Here is a 15,658-nt window from a genome sequence, read left to right on the forward strand (position 1 = left end):
ACAATCGGATTGATGAGGATGAATAGCTTCTTGGAAACATTCTTGGTGTTTGTGCGACGCGAACTATGAAAATCTGTGCCCTGGCTGATCTGGTTGCATTTTAGATTACTTCCCCTACTACCAGCTGTTCAAACTGATATATGGTACTGCTGTGCTTCGGTGATGCCATAGATCATCATCCATTGAGGTTACATTTCTATCAAAAGATGGTGTAACCTACCGTCCATTGCTTGGCACGGAGCTACCTTCAAAATGACGTAAATGATAATATCTGCTCCTACAAAAGTGTGCAAATATCTCACCAGACGAGAGCATACACACAAAATGTCAATCGGCGTCGCAATCATTGGTTCTGGCATATTTGCTCAGACAGAGCACCTGGTATACTCCACCTGCAAAGTTTCCCTTATACGGCTCACTAATATCACGGTCTAGCCAGCAGTCCAAGCTACCCCTCTTTTGTCCCTCAAAGCTATATACTCCCGTTCTCTCTCATCCGCACAATCATTAAATGTCGATGTTCCTCTCTATTCCGACGACTCAGGTGTTGGAAAAACATACCACGACCTCCTTCTTCGTTCTGACATACATGCTGTGATAATTGCTCTTCCAATTCTCGTCCAGCCAGAATACATCGAAGCAGCTCTCGCAGCGGGCAAACATGTCCTATCCGAGAAACCGATTGCAGGAGACTTAGAGCGCGCGCAACGCTTGCTAGAATATTATAAGAGCGATAAAGTAAAGGATGGGACTACATGGAGCGTGGCTGAGAATTTCCGATTCTTGGATTCGTTCATCCATGCGAGGAAGGAAATAGAAAAACTAGGAAGAGTCTTGGGGTTTCGTATGCAATCTTTTGGAAATGTTAAGCAAGGATCTAAGTACTACGGTATGCCATTCCCGTTTCAGCGATGTCGTTGCAGGAATTAACAGTTGTGGAAGAAACTGAATGGCGCAAGAAGCCGGATTACCAAGGCGGCTTTTTACTCGATGGAGGTGTGCATTTCACGGCAGCCGGAAGATTGCTCTTGGGTGGGGCTGCAAGACCGACATCCGTTGTAGCGTTCAGTACACTTCTTCGCGAACATCTGCCACCTGTTGACACGATAAATTCAGTATGGCTCACAAATTCTGGAGTATCAGGCACATTCAGTGTTTCCTTCGGTACCACTCTTTCTGGTCCCGAATACACAGTAGCTTGTGAGGATGGTAGCGTTACAGTCATCAGAAGCAAGGTCATTGTACGCAAGGGCGAAGAGAACGAAAAGAACTTTACAGAGGTTGAGTTCACGGAAGAGGGAAGTGGAGTGAAGCAGGAGGTTGCTGCTTGGGCGCAAAGTATTGTGGACAAAAAGCCTGATACTAGACAATCCCCAGAGGAAGCTCTTGCTGATTTGGAAATCTTGGAAAAGCTGTTGCGAAGTGGGGAAGAACAAGGGAAGAGTCAAAATTTGCAGTTCCAGATTTAGGATCGCACATTCTTTACGAAAACATCCACGCCTCGCAAGTGCAGCATTCTACCTTTTATTGATCAAGAGGTATCTCAATGTTCAATGTCTATATGAAGACTGAATCTTATGTCTTCAGGTTATCAAGTAACAATATTCACATTCAAATGTAATCGAAATATTTTACACATCCAACGGCTGAAATCGGGAACTATTGTTGAATACTCACACGATTGAATGCAACCAGGTTGTATTACATTCACCACGATGAAACCATGTCTTGATCAGTTATCTCTCATGACCAAATGTTATCCACCGAACACCATTTCCAGTACCTGTACAAGACCTCAATGCATTACCACAGCTACATGGTCATCCATATATGCATTGATATCACCCAGAAAACACGCCGCCAAAATGCTCACAGCCCCAAATGCCGTGCTCGCATAGTACACGTAAACATAGCTTTCAGCATATGCCTCCTGTCCTGCGATCACAACCATCTGATACGCAGTTTCATTCCCGGCAATACCTGGAATGGTCTTGAGCAGTGGCAGTAGAGCATGAGCTGTATACTCAATGGCTTCATGAATAAGAGTTCTGTTTCTGATATGGAGTTCTCGAGCCATCAGGCCTCCAATATGCAACGTGGCAGCAGGAATAAATTTGCTTACGAAGATGTTGTAGTAGACACAATAACCTATACTGCCACCGATAACTCGGATGGAGAGGGTAAGGGCAGTAACGGTTGCGATCAAGTCGTCGGGACATATTATCGTGGTTATTATCGAAGCTGGCACGACAATTCCACCGATTCCCAATCCAGCGATGATGAGCAAAATCCATAATGTTGATAGGTTGTATCTATTGGCGCATGCAAGGGCACCACATCCTAAAAGTTATTTGATTAGTGAAATTAAAGTTGAAGTCGCCCGTTCAGACTATAGCCCTTTTGAGATTGACATACCGGCTGTCATTAATATCGAACTTGCAATCATCAATTCCTTATTTCTACCTCGTAGCACACTTAGTAACCACAACGCGATACAAGCTCCGGCTAGAATTGAGAAGCCAACTGGTATTCCTCTGATACCCACACCAACAGGATCATGCCCATATACATTGAAGGCCTGAGTAGGCCAGAACATGATAATGCTAAACTAGATTGGTCAGCATATTTCTCAAGGAAGAATTTTAGTGGAAAATGAAAGGATATATCTACAAAATTAGCACCAGATATGAACGTTATGACAAGTGTCAAGGCCAGAATTCTCGGTGCTTTGTTCAGACGAGATGGAAACATCGGATACTTCGCCCCATACACCTCCCAGCAACAGAAAGCAGCCAGCAAGACCGCGCCTAAGATTAAAGGGACCAGGACATGCGCTGAAGTCCATTCGTATTGATAGCCACCCCATTGCATACCAGCCATAAATAAGATCATTCCTGCTATGCTCAAGAATCCCCCCACAAAGTCAATTTGTTGTATGATTTCCCTGTTGGATAGACCCAGCGAGTTGACTCGAGGAGGAGGAAAGTAGAACACCAGAGTAAGGACAAAGCCGATGAAAGCCCATACTCCACATAGCAATCCGCACCAACGCCATCCTGCATGCGAGGCGATGAGTTGGCCCCACAAAACTGAGGGACAAAATGGAATGATGGTGAAAACGAGGACGGCGACGTAGGTTCCACGTTTTGAGGTAGGTGCTAACTCGGATGTTGCAGCTAAAGCAGTGAGTCTGGCTAATATAAGCTTGTGCCTTGCCTACCCTCTGATACCAGAAAAAAAAAAAAAAGCGCGGCTAGAACACTTACTCATTAATGCCAGCTCCAATTCCCGCAATAGCCATTCCTCCTTTATTCCCGCATTAGCTTAGTTATAAAACCACGCTAGCCGAACACAATTGAGACTTACCAATAAATGTATTCATAGTCTGAGCGGTTGAACAAACTATCATACCAATGGCAACAAATACAGCTCCTAGGAGTGCGACATAACGGCGCCCGAGGAGATCAGAGAGACTTCCGACAAATGGACATACTCCCGCTAAAGCAAGGAGATTTGCGAGGACAAACCATATCCACCTACATATATCCGATTAGAGTCATGAACGACTCAATTCGTCTCAAAAAATTCACATGAGATTTAGATTTAGACATCAGATTACTCACCTATCTGTTCCACCAAGGTCAGAATAAATATAAGGTGGAATGGCGCCTGAACCCAGAAATTTAGCTCCTACATCCTAAACCGCATGCACAGATCTCAACCTACCGAAAATATAAACAGGAATCTGTGAACCAGTCCACAAAAAAGCCATTGCGACCAGACTCATAAAACGTCGAAACGACATCTACTCTTCCTCAATAAACCAACAAAATAATTCTCTGGTGATGAACAACATACTTTAGGTTCGTGATAATGATCTTCATCATCGCCGTATGCACGCAGTCCATTCTTCTCATAGTAATTACTATGACCGGGCACTTTATCCTGCGTTGCGACGCGCTCGACTTTCTCGGGTTCCATGGCATCGATACTGCTAGATGGAGGTGTAGATAATTTACTCATTGTTCATAATGCAGTGGATTGAAACTGGATTAACTTAAGGCTTAATCGTTCAGGAAGACATAGGGATAGAAAGTCTTCATTAAAAGAGACGGAAGAGCGGGGTATTGAATTGACAGACTGGAAAGTGAATTGACAAGCATGTCATGTTTAATCTATGGGACATGAGATGAGTAACCTTACATGAATATATTTATTCCAGTAGGTACAAAGAGACGTGTCACCTCGGGCCTTACCATTCCAACACAGCATACGGAAATTACCTATTCGCAAACACTAGATCTTGGAATCCTTGGCTGCATAGAAACTCGTGGTTTTGCTCGGAAGAGGAGCATAATGGCATGCGAGTTTGGATTTTATCATCTTACGATCATGAGGGGTTTGAACCGTTCCGTTGGGCTCATTCGTCGGATCGCTTCGCTGATTTGTATGTGCCAAGTCTGGGGAGACAAATATTCTGATGCTGCGGTTATGTTGTGGTGACATTTTGATAAGCAATGGACATTTTGTGTTACTGTACCTTTGGGTTGGGAGAAATAGGTGCGCATCAGGTGTTTTGGTGGTTATAATGGTCGGGGTGACAAATTAATACATTCATTCAAAGAGAACAGTATTAATCGAAGCTGGTGAGAATTAAGAAAGATCAAAGATCTTATAAAGCCCTTCACTTGGGAGTTTTATCTGGTATTTTCCTGTTGCGCAGGTATGGCATTACGCTCAATTTCAGATTATCTGCGCGCTCGGAAATCTTTCCAAAAGGAGATCTCTCCAAGGACTTGGGGATAAGCTGAATATGCATAACAAATTTGGAGGGGTTTTTGGACGAATTACCCAGACTACGCAAACTTCTAATCCAAAGACTTCTAATTGGCGACTAGTCCAAAATATTCGGCGTGATCAAGCCTTAGTTTCTTCTGTTAATTATATCAATAGTCTTCTATGTCGTACAATATGGATACGTTGATATCTTCATTTAATTCGTCTGCCTTTTTCTACTGCAACTGTCTCAACTCCCAATTTCCATCAACCATATGAACCTACTACTTTGGTAATCCAAAGACCTACCAGCTTTACATTCAATTCCGAGCCAAAAATTGAGAAAACAGCCAAAATAAAACGAGCTCTAGTCGACACAGAATGCTAATGTCTCTCAACGAAGAAATGATACATCTAGATGGCCATTCACGATTTCAGATCAAGCATCGGCGTTAATTACCGTCTCGATGACGAGTCTTAATACAGCTACGAGGTAGACTAAGGTGTATTGAATAAATATCAGGGACTATAGTTTGTGACTTGAAGATCCATAACCAGCAAAACGGCTCATTATACCATCATACAGAAAAGAAAAAGGGTGACTTCCGGACAAGCTCCTGCACTGGTGGATGCAGCAGGGTGAAAAGATCATCACTAATCTCTGAGATAGCTAATTGGAATGTTTGAAATGTTTGAAGGATATATCAGATAAATGTTTCAGAGTATGGAGAAGAGAGTTCGAAAACACAGTGCTAGATATAGACAAGGGAATGATGACTAAAGCCGAGTATTTGACCTTTAATATTGTGGTTTCCTTTTGTGAGATGAGTTTGCAACTTGTCTGATCTTTACTTACCAAACACAGTGGAGGCAACCGCAAATCTGGCTCTGATCTAGCACTGACTGAATCATCGATTACGACTTATGTAGCTGGGACATTTAGTGAACCCCTATAAATAGATCAAATATGGATGAAGCAATAAACTGACCGCCCCGACTTTTGTAGTACCGGAATACATTGACAGAATGCCTCACTGAACAAACACCTCGAGACAGACGTGTCCATGAAATTGTCTGATCGGCCTCTTCTGGACTGGCATTTTACTTCGATCCTTGCTGGAAAGAAAGAAGCCTACACCAACATCCACACATTCGTTGACAACGTGTGATATCAGCCTTAGACAAGCAGCGGAACCCAGACAAAGGAACAGATACCAAAAGATATATTCCTTTTGAAGAGATGGACAAGATGACATAGAATCCCTACGAACTCCGTATGCAGATCTTCGAATACCTTGAACATGTTACTATGAGTGTGGAAACTAAGAACGGTGTCAAGATCACCGTCAAGCATGTTAAATAGTTCGGCGGATGCCAAACGGTGTATCCACCAGCAGGGCTAACAGGTCGTGTTTGAACACCTGAAAGATTAGAAAATCTATGACATTTTGACTGTAATTGAACATTCCACAATGGAAAGCCACTCATATTTGCACTTTTAATCGGAAATAACGATGGTTTTTGAACAAAATTGGATGCGGAAACAATCTCCTGTCATACTCTCCGGTTTGCTTCTTCTGCTAGAAGTGGACGTAATGCCTTTGCAATGACTAGGACGTATCTAGACCAGAATAAATGAACAAATTTCGAAATAAAGCTAAAATTGTAGTGTTTATCTACTGCTACCAAGGTCTATCTTTTTTTACCGTCAAGGATATACAGGGGTACTCGCGAAAGGCGGAGGGAAGGATACATAATCTACTTCGTGATCATATCATCCCTCGAAGGGCCTGTAGCTTTGAGATTAGTCATCTTATTATTTAGGAGATGATTACAGAAAAACTCACCAATGCCAATGAACTTAATCGGAACGCCAACGTCCTTCTCAATGAACTCGCAGTAATTGCGACATGCAGCTGGAAGATCGTAGTAGCTATGACAACCAGTAGTGGGTTTGTTCCAGCCTGGCAGGGTAACATACTCTGGCTCGAGTGTCTCCAATCTTTCGAGATCGGCAGGGAATGATTCTAATCTCTCGCCTGTTGCGGGATCGCGATATGCGACGGCAACCTTAATTTCTGAGAAAGAATCAAGAATGTCGAGTTTCGTGAGATTGATGGCGGTGTAATTGTTGATAGCTGTCGAGTATTTGACGACCACTAGATCCAACCATCCGCATCTTCTCCGACGACCAGTCGTCACACCAAACTCTCTGCCGACTTCTTGCAATGTGTTACCGACCTCTCCCAGATCTTCTGTTGGGAATGGACCACCACCAACACGTGTAGTATAGGCTTTCACTACTCCGTAAACGTTCTTGACTTTAAATGGGTTCAAGCCGCTGAGACCAGTAAACACACCACCAAGACCTGTATTTGAACTTGTTACAAAAGGATATGTACCAGCATCAATGTCCAACATAATAGCATTTGCGCCCTCAATTAGCATAGGCGCGTTCGATTGCTGTGCAGAGACGAGTAGTGGCAGTTGGTCAACAACCATACTCGCTAGTTCAGCTCTGTAAGTCTGGGAAGATGTCAACAAAGGTGTGGTGAAAAAGGGTTTACAAGAAATACCTTGAATCTGGTAAGCTCTTCCTCGACATCATACTGCAACAAGTCCCCGAATCTCTTCTTGGCACCAGCTGCCATGTTTCGAACCTTCTCCTCGAAGTAACTCTCTCGGAAGATGTCGGCGATTCTGACACCACTTCTGGCCATTTTAGTCGAATAGCAAGGGCCAATTCCTAGAATTTATCAGGATAAGGTATCTTCAACGTAAGCCCAAGTGTATATTACCTTTACCAGTGGTACCGATTTTACCACCACCAAGTTCAGCCTCTTCGAGTCCGTCCAATTTCTGGTGGAGATCAAGAACGACACTGTGATTTATTGTCAGAGTTGCACAATCATGCCCGAGAGCGTAAAACCTACTGGCATCTGTCACTGATCGACAGTCGCCCTCTGGCGTCTGGAATCTTGTCCTCGATCGCGGCAAGCTCTTTCAGAAGGCCGGGAATGTGGACCACGCATCCACTTCCTACAAGATTCTGACATTTTTTATTGAGAAGACCGCTAGGTAAAATATGAAAGTCACTGTTCGAAATCTTTCAGTCAATTATCCAGAACAAATCCGATCAAGTCTCCAGGGTAACATGCTCTTGAGGTAGACTCACTATGTCACTCCATCCGCCACAATTGTATGCCTGAGATTGTCAGTAAAAGGGTTGCACCGGTATCTTTCTTCCCATCAATTTACCCTGCATTGTTTCCACCCTGTTTCATGAGATATTAGTCACGTATCGCTTGAGTATTTGCTAGAGAATTTGCCGTAGACTTACCTGTGCACGGCAGCACAATCTTAAATCCTCACTGCAAAGAACATCGACAAGTTTCCCCTAGTTCACCCTCAGTTGAATTCCTGAATGTGGAGTTTCTTCAACCCAATGTGCCATACCTTTCCCTCGTCTCCCTAGACTTACGCATTAGTATTTTTTCTCCGCAGATCTTCGCAGAATGCACCCACCCATTGAGCACCGAGTACAACAGTCGCCATCTTTATTCGTTGGAATTCCTTTTATTTAGTAGCCGAATGCTAGGATTGACTGCAATCGCGTCTAAATTGAAACTTTGGAGCAATTGATGAAAGCAACAAGTAAATACACGTTTCCTCGAGAAGAATTCGTATGCCTATGATCTGTTAGAAGACTTTCCCACACTCTATGTGTAAAGTGATGTGGAGACGGAACGCACCTTAAGGGAACAGAAATTAAATGGTGTCGGATGGTGGGGGTTTTATATCACTCCCTATCCGTGTCATGACGCTAAATTTGGCGGGGCATTTTTTTCAACGTGTGATATTGAGTCATTGCAAAATCAAATCACGTGAAATGAAATAATCCATCCATTCACTTGCTAGTGGGTATTATCATACATATGAATTATGGATCAGGTCAAGTAAGTAAGACATATCAAAGTATGGGGATCGTCGTAACTATCGATATTATCAATAAATGGAAGCATATGGTTCGTGGGTTTCAAATTATTAGTTGACTGTTTATGTTCCGTTTGCACAGTTTTGGACAGTAATAGTAATTGAAACAAGCGAAAGATAGAGGGGTGCATTGCAGTCTCTCTCTTTGTAGAACTGTTTACTTTTTAACCTTTGTCAAGTGGAACATTTCGCTGTTGTCAAAGATCACTACACTGTACAAAATTCCCCCATTTATTGAGAATATCAAAAAGAGGCTATCATACCACTCATTTGTGTTCTTCACGTTCCATTCTGATATTTATTAATACCACAATTTCATCATGTCTCATTCCCACGACGGAGGTCCATCCCACTCTCACCATCAACCAGCTGGTGACCATGGACACACTCATGAGATTCTTGATGGGCCAGGTAGTTTCATGGGTCGAGAAATGCCAATCATAGAAGGTAGGAATTGGTCCGAAAGAGCTTTTACCGTTGGTATTGGAGGGTACGTGTTTTCCCTGTTTCCATGTTCACCAAACACCCCGCCATGAGCTAGAAGCGCAAATCACGTGCTGAACCTTATCATTTTTATTCCCAATGCTCATTCATGGATGTCTCCATGTCATCTTAAGTTGCTCTGATACTCGGCGGGGGATCATAGATTATACGTTTGCTAACAATGATGCAGACCTGTAGGCTCAGGCAAGACAGCATTGATGTTAGCACTCTGTAATGCCCTCAGAGAAAAATACTCAATCGCAGCCGTTACCAATGATATCTTTACTCGAGAGGACGCTGAGTTCCTCACCAAACACAAAGCTCTTCCTGCATCACGTATCCGTGCCATTGAAACTGGCGGATGCCCGCATGCCGCTGTTCGTGAAGATATTTCAGCGAACCTTGCTGCTCTCGAAGATCTGCACCGTGAATTCACTTCCGACATTTTACTCATTGAATCCGGAGGTGATAACTTGGCGGCAAATTATTCTAGAGAGCTGGCTGATTACATCATCTACGTGATTGACGTCAGTGGCGGAGACAAGATTCCGAGGAAGGGCGGTCCAGGAATTACTCAAAGTGATCTGTTGGTGGTGAACAAGACAGATTTGGCGGAAGCTGTGGGCGCAGATTTGGATGTGATGGATAGAGACGCCAGAAAGATGAGGGAAGGAGGCCCAACTGTTTTTGCTCAGGTCAAGAGCGGCGTCGGAATGGAACATATTGTAGGCTTAATTGAGAGTGCGTGGAGGGGTAGTGGTGCAGAGAGAGTCAGCAAAGAAAGGGGCGGCCCAAGAGCCACAGAGGGCTTGGAACAACTGAAGTAAAGAAAGCTAAATGCATTGCGGACTAAGATGGTGAATCTTGTCCTACGCGAGATAAACCGTGGGTATTCATTTTTGCCGTAGGAGATGACCCCATGGGTGTTTTCAGCAGAATAAAATCTTATTACTTAGCAACTGAACGAACCTCACTCTCCTTTACAAGTAACACATGACGCCTTATAAGTGCCTTCAAACGCCAAGCGCCACAGAGTTTCCCATGACTGTACTATACCTCGAAGCGCCTTGTACAGTAGTGTATAATATCAACAACATGCCCCAAATTATTCTAAGCACTTTTTTTTGCGAAACGACCAAGAGCTGGCCCAAGTTCCTCCTCAGTAGTTTTTAACCTGTTCTTCTCCCTTTGCATCTGACTCTTTCTCAGCTCTTCGATCCTATCCCTCTGCTCATCGATTATACCCCTGGAGCTCTTCTTTCTTAGATACTTCCTCAAGCTACTGTTCTTTCCTCTACCCCTATTCTTGATTTTAGCCATTGGATCTTCTGGCTTTTTGTCCAGGTCTTTCTCAGCCTTCCTCTGCTCATCCGATCTCAGATCCAAATTACCAATATAGTTAGGGTCTAGTGAGATCATCTCGGGCTGCAGCTTGTTGAGTAACGACTTCACTTCAGCTTCTTGTCGTTGCTTGGTGGTTTCAAATGGATTGACTTCCAAAGCATCAAAGTTGGCCTCACCAGCACCTGGCACCAATATAGACGAGAACCCGGAATCATGGGAAGTTCCTAACACATCCTCAAATGGACACCAGCGAACACGCTCAATTCGCTTTCCTTCGCAACCCCATGCCATGTACGGGCTTTGTATCTTCTCTTGTTCTAAAGAGCTTTTGGAAAAAAGGCCTTTCCAAATTGAGACCTGAGTGCCCCAGCCGACAGCTGTTAATCCCCGATCGGATATAGCAACTGACGAAGCCGGCTGTCGTGTAAAATAGCTATTTACCTCCTTGAACATTCTAACATCCCAGACAGACATCTTCATGTCTTGCCCAGTAGAAACCATGTATCTACCCTCTCTGTCAACAGCCAATGATCGTACTGGACCACGATGCGCCAATAGCTTGACTAGTGGCGTAGTGGAATTGGGTGACCATAATGTGACTGTTCCATTTTGATGACCCATGTGAAGAATCGCATTTCGAGGGTTTTGTGCGAGGGAAGTGGGCGAACCCAACTTCGTGGGCATCTCCATTACCATTTGACCAGTTGAGACGTCTTGGTATTTTAAGTGTCCCGCATTGCCCTACAAAAGTTAGTTATGCGCAGCTAAACGAGCTGTTGTTACATACCACAGTAGCTAAAAGGTAGTGGTAAGGAAGAAATTCCATATTCGTAACCTCGATATGTTTCTTCAAACAGTGCACTTCTACTCCTGCTCCATCATATATATAAACATATTTCTTTTGCGCAACGGCAAATAGCTGGTTGTTATGCAGCCATTTCGCGTCTCTGATAGTTTCTCCCAGTTGTAATTCACATCCCAATTTTCCCTCTCTCCAATCCATTGTCGCGACATGGCCTTTTCTGCCAGCCAATAGAAGGTCCTTGCCATTCCTTGTGTAGTCACATACATAGGGACCTAACTGATCCAACTTAAGTTCAAAGCCTTTTTTGGCTGTCTCGAGAGGTACGCTCTGTTTGATTTCATCTTGTCGGACCTTGTATGTTCGTTCCAAATCATTTTCCGGTTCTAAAAATCCATCTTCGTTTTCGAGCAGGATCTCGGCATCCTTTGCTCTAAGTATTGCGGTTTTGTTCCGGGCCTCGAGCTTTTTGAGATTTCCTCGTAGCTTTTTATCCTTGATCGAGTGTATGGGAATCTTTCCTCCTCGACCATATGCTTTATTGGCTTCCTTGCGGCGGCGTAGCTGTGATTGCGATTCTGATTCGGTAGTGGCTAGCTCTGTCCTCGCTCGTTTGATCGGCAGTGCCCCATTAAGATGGGATTCTGTTAATTCCATTGTATCTGCCATGTTGATGTAACAAGTTGACTTTGCGGTGTTTCGATTGTTCCAGGAGCGCGCAAAATGAAATATTTGTGACCTCTGCTAGAACTTTTCTATGCCAAGACCCTTCCGATAAGCGATAAGAACAACTTAGCGCACAAAAAAAAGTCCCTAAACCCCCACCTTAAAACATTTCGATCCGAATTCAAATTAATTTGATTTGGTGAGTCGAAAATTTGGAAAATTGGAAAATTACCCAGGCGTTTGAATTTTCCAAACTGGCTTCCCTTCCTTTTAGATTCAGGGCCGGAAGCAACGGTAACATGGCTCCAACTCCTACTGGACACTCCCATAGGAGTACAACAAAAACAACTCATAAAGCATTCAAATCAAGAAAAGCTTCGAAAGGTGCATTGAAGGAATTGTCAAAAGGTCAGCGCATTTTCCTTCATAAAATGGAGAAATACTAATTTTCGCAGGCAAGGTCCAAGATTTAAGTCATCGAAAATCTCCTCACCAGCAACTAATGTCAAAATTTGACCGTCGGAATCAAGCCCGCCAAAAGCAAAATACAAAACATAAGGAACATCAAAGGGATTTGAATGTTTTTCAAGGTCGCGATGGCGCACCAAGAATTGTCGCTCTCGTTCCACTATGCGATGACGCAAATGCTGCAGCCGCAGTACGAAGTTTAACAGGTAGTTTGGACGTTGAGATTGATGTGCCAGAAGAAGGAATTATCCGTGCCGATATCGACAGATTCAAGCAGAAAGTTCAATACGTTATTACCAAGAAGGAGTTATTCAGCTGCATGAATGCCAGTAGAGTGGCAGACTTTGTAGTTTTCATCATGTCAGCAGAACAAGAAGTGGATGAGTTAGGGGAACTCATTATCCGCAGTGTTGAAAGCCAAGGATTGTCGACTACTTTGACAGTCGTTCAAGGACTGGATAAAATTGAGCCACCCAAACTGAGATCAGGGGTTCTTTCTTCACTCAAATCCTACGTTCAGCATTTTCATCCAGATCAAGAAAAGGTGCACAACCTAGACTCGAGGCAAGAATGTGCCAATCTCATGAGATCATTGTGCACATTGGCCCCGAAAGGAATTCGATGGAGAGAAGAAAGAAGTTGGATGCTTATTGATGAAGTTCAATGGCCAACGAACGAACAGGAAAATGTGGTACTGACTGGTTTTGTCAGAGGCAAGGGATTGAAAGCAGATAGATTAATCTCAGTTGGCGACTGGGGCGATTTCCAGATCGAGAAGATAACGGCTGCACCATTGGCCTCCAAAAAGAGACGCACGGATGAAATGGCTACGGATGAATCTAATAATGAGATCATCCTTGAAACACCAGGTGAAGATCGGGATGATCTTGCAGAACTTGCACCTGAGGAGGTGATTATGGAGGACGATGAGGATGCCACCATGTCGGTAGCCCCAACGGAAAAGCGGGGAGTACTTCTTGATGATCACCACTACTTCTCTGATGATGAGACACATCTACCGGCTGTACCAAAACGACTTCCCAAAGGTACTTCCAACTATCAATCAGCATGGTTCCTCGGAGACCATTTCTCGGATTCGGGCTCTGATATGGAAGACTTTGAAGAAGAAATGACGATGGATACTCCAGCCCTCCCTCAAGACGGAGCCGAAGGGTTTGCGCCAAGAGAGCCTACAGAAGCTGCGCCATCAGAATACCCACAATCAGAAATGTTTTTGGACCCTAATCCAGATGATGAAGCCGAGGCGGAACAACTAGCCGCGTTCAGAGGCCGTAAAACGGACGAGGCAGCAGAAGATCGTGAATTTCCGGATGAAATCGAGCTTCACCCGAATGTTTTAGCACGTGAACGTCTTGCTAAATTTCGTGGTCTAAAGAGTCTGCGCACTAGTCCATGGGAGGAAGCTGAAGACAGAGCATATGAGCCAGAAGATTGGAGACGTCTACTTCAAGTGTCTGACTACAAATCATCTCGTAGTCAAGTCACTCGTGAGGCCTTGGTCGGTGGAGTAGCTGCAGGAACTCGAGTTCATATTCACCTTCGCAACGTACCCACTTCGTTGCAATCAACGTACAATGCTTCTCAGCCTCTAAGCGCATTCTCACTCCTCCGTCACGAGCACAAACGGGCTGTTTTAAACATCAACTTCACTCTCAGCTCAGACTATCCATCGCCCATCAAATCCAAGGACGAGATGATTGTGCAGTGCGGACCTCGCCGCTTCGTTGTCAACCCCCTTTTCTCTCAAGGTGGCAACACTCCTAATGACGTTCACAAATTTGATCGATTCCTTCACCCTGGTCAATCGACTGTCGCCTCCTTTATCGGTCCCCTTTCATGGGGCTCCATACCAACTGTTTTCTTCAAAAGACCTTCTGAGACTGCACCATCTTCCGCACCTCTTCTTTTAATTGGTACTGGCACATCATTGCCACCTTCTACCTCTCGAATTATTGCTAAACGTATCATTTTAACTGGACACCCTTACAAAATTCACAAGAGACTCGTTACTGTCCGCTACATGTTCTTTAATCGTGAAGATGTCGAATGGTTCAAAGCACTTCAATTGTGGACTAAGAGAGGAAGAAGTGGCTTCATCAAGGAGAGCTTGGGTACCCATGGATATTTCAAGGCTACATTCGATGGCAAGATCAATCCTCAAGATGCTGTGGGAGTTAGTTTGTACAAGAGAATGTGGCCAAGAAGTGCGAGGACTTGGGACCCCATCTCGGATGGACTTTCGGAGGATTTGGCAGGGGACAAGGACGTCGCCATGGAATAATCAACTTTCTTTGTTGCAGGTATTTGGACGGAGTTTAAATAGAGTATAGGCTAAATGGGTTATTTGGACGAATGAAGTTATGAATCTCTGGACATGAGGATAGATGGATTAAAGGTCCTTCGTTATAGCAATCTCCTTGAAATTTTCGCTGCATGTTGTATGGAAGAACAAATGGATCAAATTTCAAGAACATTTTAGGATCCTCATTCTTCCGAACTAATAAACTCGCGATCTTTTAAAAGTAAGTCGAGGGTAGCGATGCCTTTGAATAGTAGAATCGTAGACGGAAGTCCAAGGACACCGAGCTAGACTTAGTGCTTGCCGCCATATCACCTATCTCTAGTGTGATATAAATCAGGGTGACTTGCAATTAAGTGCTAATATGTCTATTTGAGGTAGAAATGGTTCAAACAGTTTGTGAAACAAACCTAGCAAACTTAACATCATACTTCATGAATCATTGGCTAATGAGCACCATTACATTTCTCGGGTCTGCTTGGTTAACCCTAAGTCTACCAATCCTTCTAAAGACTACTCAGTAGGCATAAGTAGCAAGTCTCTGTCCAAGGAAATTTATCTAGTCGATAGCGAAGATATTATTGTAGATGAAAAGAACTATCATAACTATCATAAAATGAAAGTTCTGTGTGTCATATAAAATAACTTCACTTCGCCTAATTTGTGGAAAAGCGAGCTGGGAGAAGCAGTGAAAAGATGCTTAGATTCCTCTGAGGCACGGTCCATCTTCTCCACATCACGTGACTGTTATCAGTCCGATAAGACAATCTAGGCGACCCCGGAGAAAAATAATTTTTATTTTATCC

At 43.8% G+C, this 15,658-nt stretch overlaps 7 protein-coding genes across 7 annotated transcripts; 3 read left to right on the forward strand and 4 right to left on the reverse strand.

The window, feature by feature from the left end:
* Positions 1–324: 324 nt before the first annotated feature.
* Positions 325–1,469, forward strand: SS1G_05094 (hypothetical protein; the record flags this gene model as incomplete). Its single annotated transcript, XM_001593616.1, has 3 exons — positions 325–381; positions 436–889; positions 943–1,469. The coding sequence occupies 3 exons, from the start codon at positions 325–327 to the stop codon at positions 1,467–1,469; spliced, it is 1,038 nt and encodes a 345-aa protein (XP_001593666.1).
* Positions 1,470–1,795: 326 nt separating this feature from the next.
* On the reverse strand, positions 1,796–4,023 carry SS1G_05095 (hypothetical protein; the record flags this gene model as incomplete). The annotated part of the gene is made up of 7 exons (XM_001593617.1): positions 1,796–2,340; positions 2,416–2,603; positions 3,047–3,190; positions 3,267–3,306; positions 3,367–3,536; positions 3,624–3,697; positions 3,859–4,023. The coding sequence occupies 7 exons, from the start codon at positions 4,021–4,023 to the stop codon at positions 1,796–1,798; spliced, it is 1,326 nt and encodes a 441-aa protein (XP_001593667.1).
* A 273-nt stretch (positions 4,024–4,296) lies between these two features.
* SS1G_05096 (predicted protein) lies at positions 4,297–4,506 on the reverse strand (the record flags this gene model as incomplete). Its single annotated transcript, XM_001593618.1, has 1 exon — positions 4,297–4,506. The coding sequence occupies one exon, from the start codon at positions 4,504–4,506 to the stop codon at positions 4,297–4,299; it is 210 nt and encodes a 69-aa protein (XP_001593668.1).
* A 2,028-nt stretch (positions 4,507–6,534) lies between these two features.
* On the reverse strand, positions 6,535–8,331 carry SS1G_05097 (hypothetical protein; the record flags this gene model as incomplete). Its single annotated transcript, XM_001593619.1, has 7 exons — positions 6,535–6,566; positions 6,624–7,302; positions 7,353–7,522; positions 7,575–7,657; positions 7,952–7,981; positions 8,233–8,252; positions 8,302–8,331. 7 exons carry the CDS (start codon positions 8,329–8,331, stop codon positions 6,535–6,537), a joined length of 1,044 nt encoding a protein of 347 aa, XP_001593669.1.
* Positions 8,332–9,089: 758 nt separating this feature from the next.
* Positions 9,090–10,079, forward strand: SS1G_05098 (urease accessory protein; the record flags this gene model as incomplete). The annotated part of the gene is made up of 2 exons (XM_001593620.1): positions 9,090–9,259; positions 9,443–10,079. 2 exons carry the CDS (start codon positions 9,090–9,092, stop codon positions 10,077–10,079), a joined length of 807 nt encoding a protein of 268 aa, XP_001593670.1.
* Positions 10,080–10,362: 283 nt separating this feature from the next.
* SS1G_05099 (hypothetical protein) lies at positions 10,363–12,067 on the reverse strand (the record flags this gene model as incomplete). The annotated part of the gene is made up of 3 exons (XM_001593621.1): positions 10,363–10,953; positions 11,038–11,337; positions 11,384–12,067. 3 exons carry the CDS (start codon positions 12,065–12,067, stop codon positions 10,363–10,365), a joined length of 1,575 nt encoding a protein of 524 aa, XP_001593671.1.
* A 296-nt stretch (positions 12,068–12,363) lies between these two features.
* On the forward strand, positions 12,364–14,834 carry SS1G_05100 (hypothetical protein; the record flags this gene model as incomplete). The annotated part of the gene is made up of 2 exons (XM_001593622.1): positions 12,364–12,472; positions 12,520–14,834. 2 exons carry the CDS (start codon positions 12,364–12,366, stop codon positions 14,832–14,834), a joined length of 2,424 nt encoding a protein of 807 aa, XP_001593672.1.
* Positions 14,835–15,658: the final 824 nt, after the last annotated feature.

The sequence above is a fragment of the Sclerotinia sclerotiorum genome, genomic scaffold, assembly GCF_000146945.2.
Source record: "Sclerotinia sclerotiorum 1980 UF-70 scaffold_6 genomic scaffold, whole genome shotgun sequence".
In the NCBI taxonomy this organism is placed as follows: Eukaryota; Fungi; Ascomycota; class Leotiomycetes; order Helotiales; family Sclerotiniaceae; genus Sclerotinia; species Sclerotinia sclerotiorum.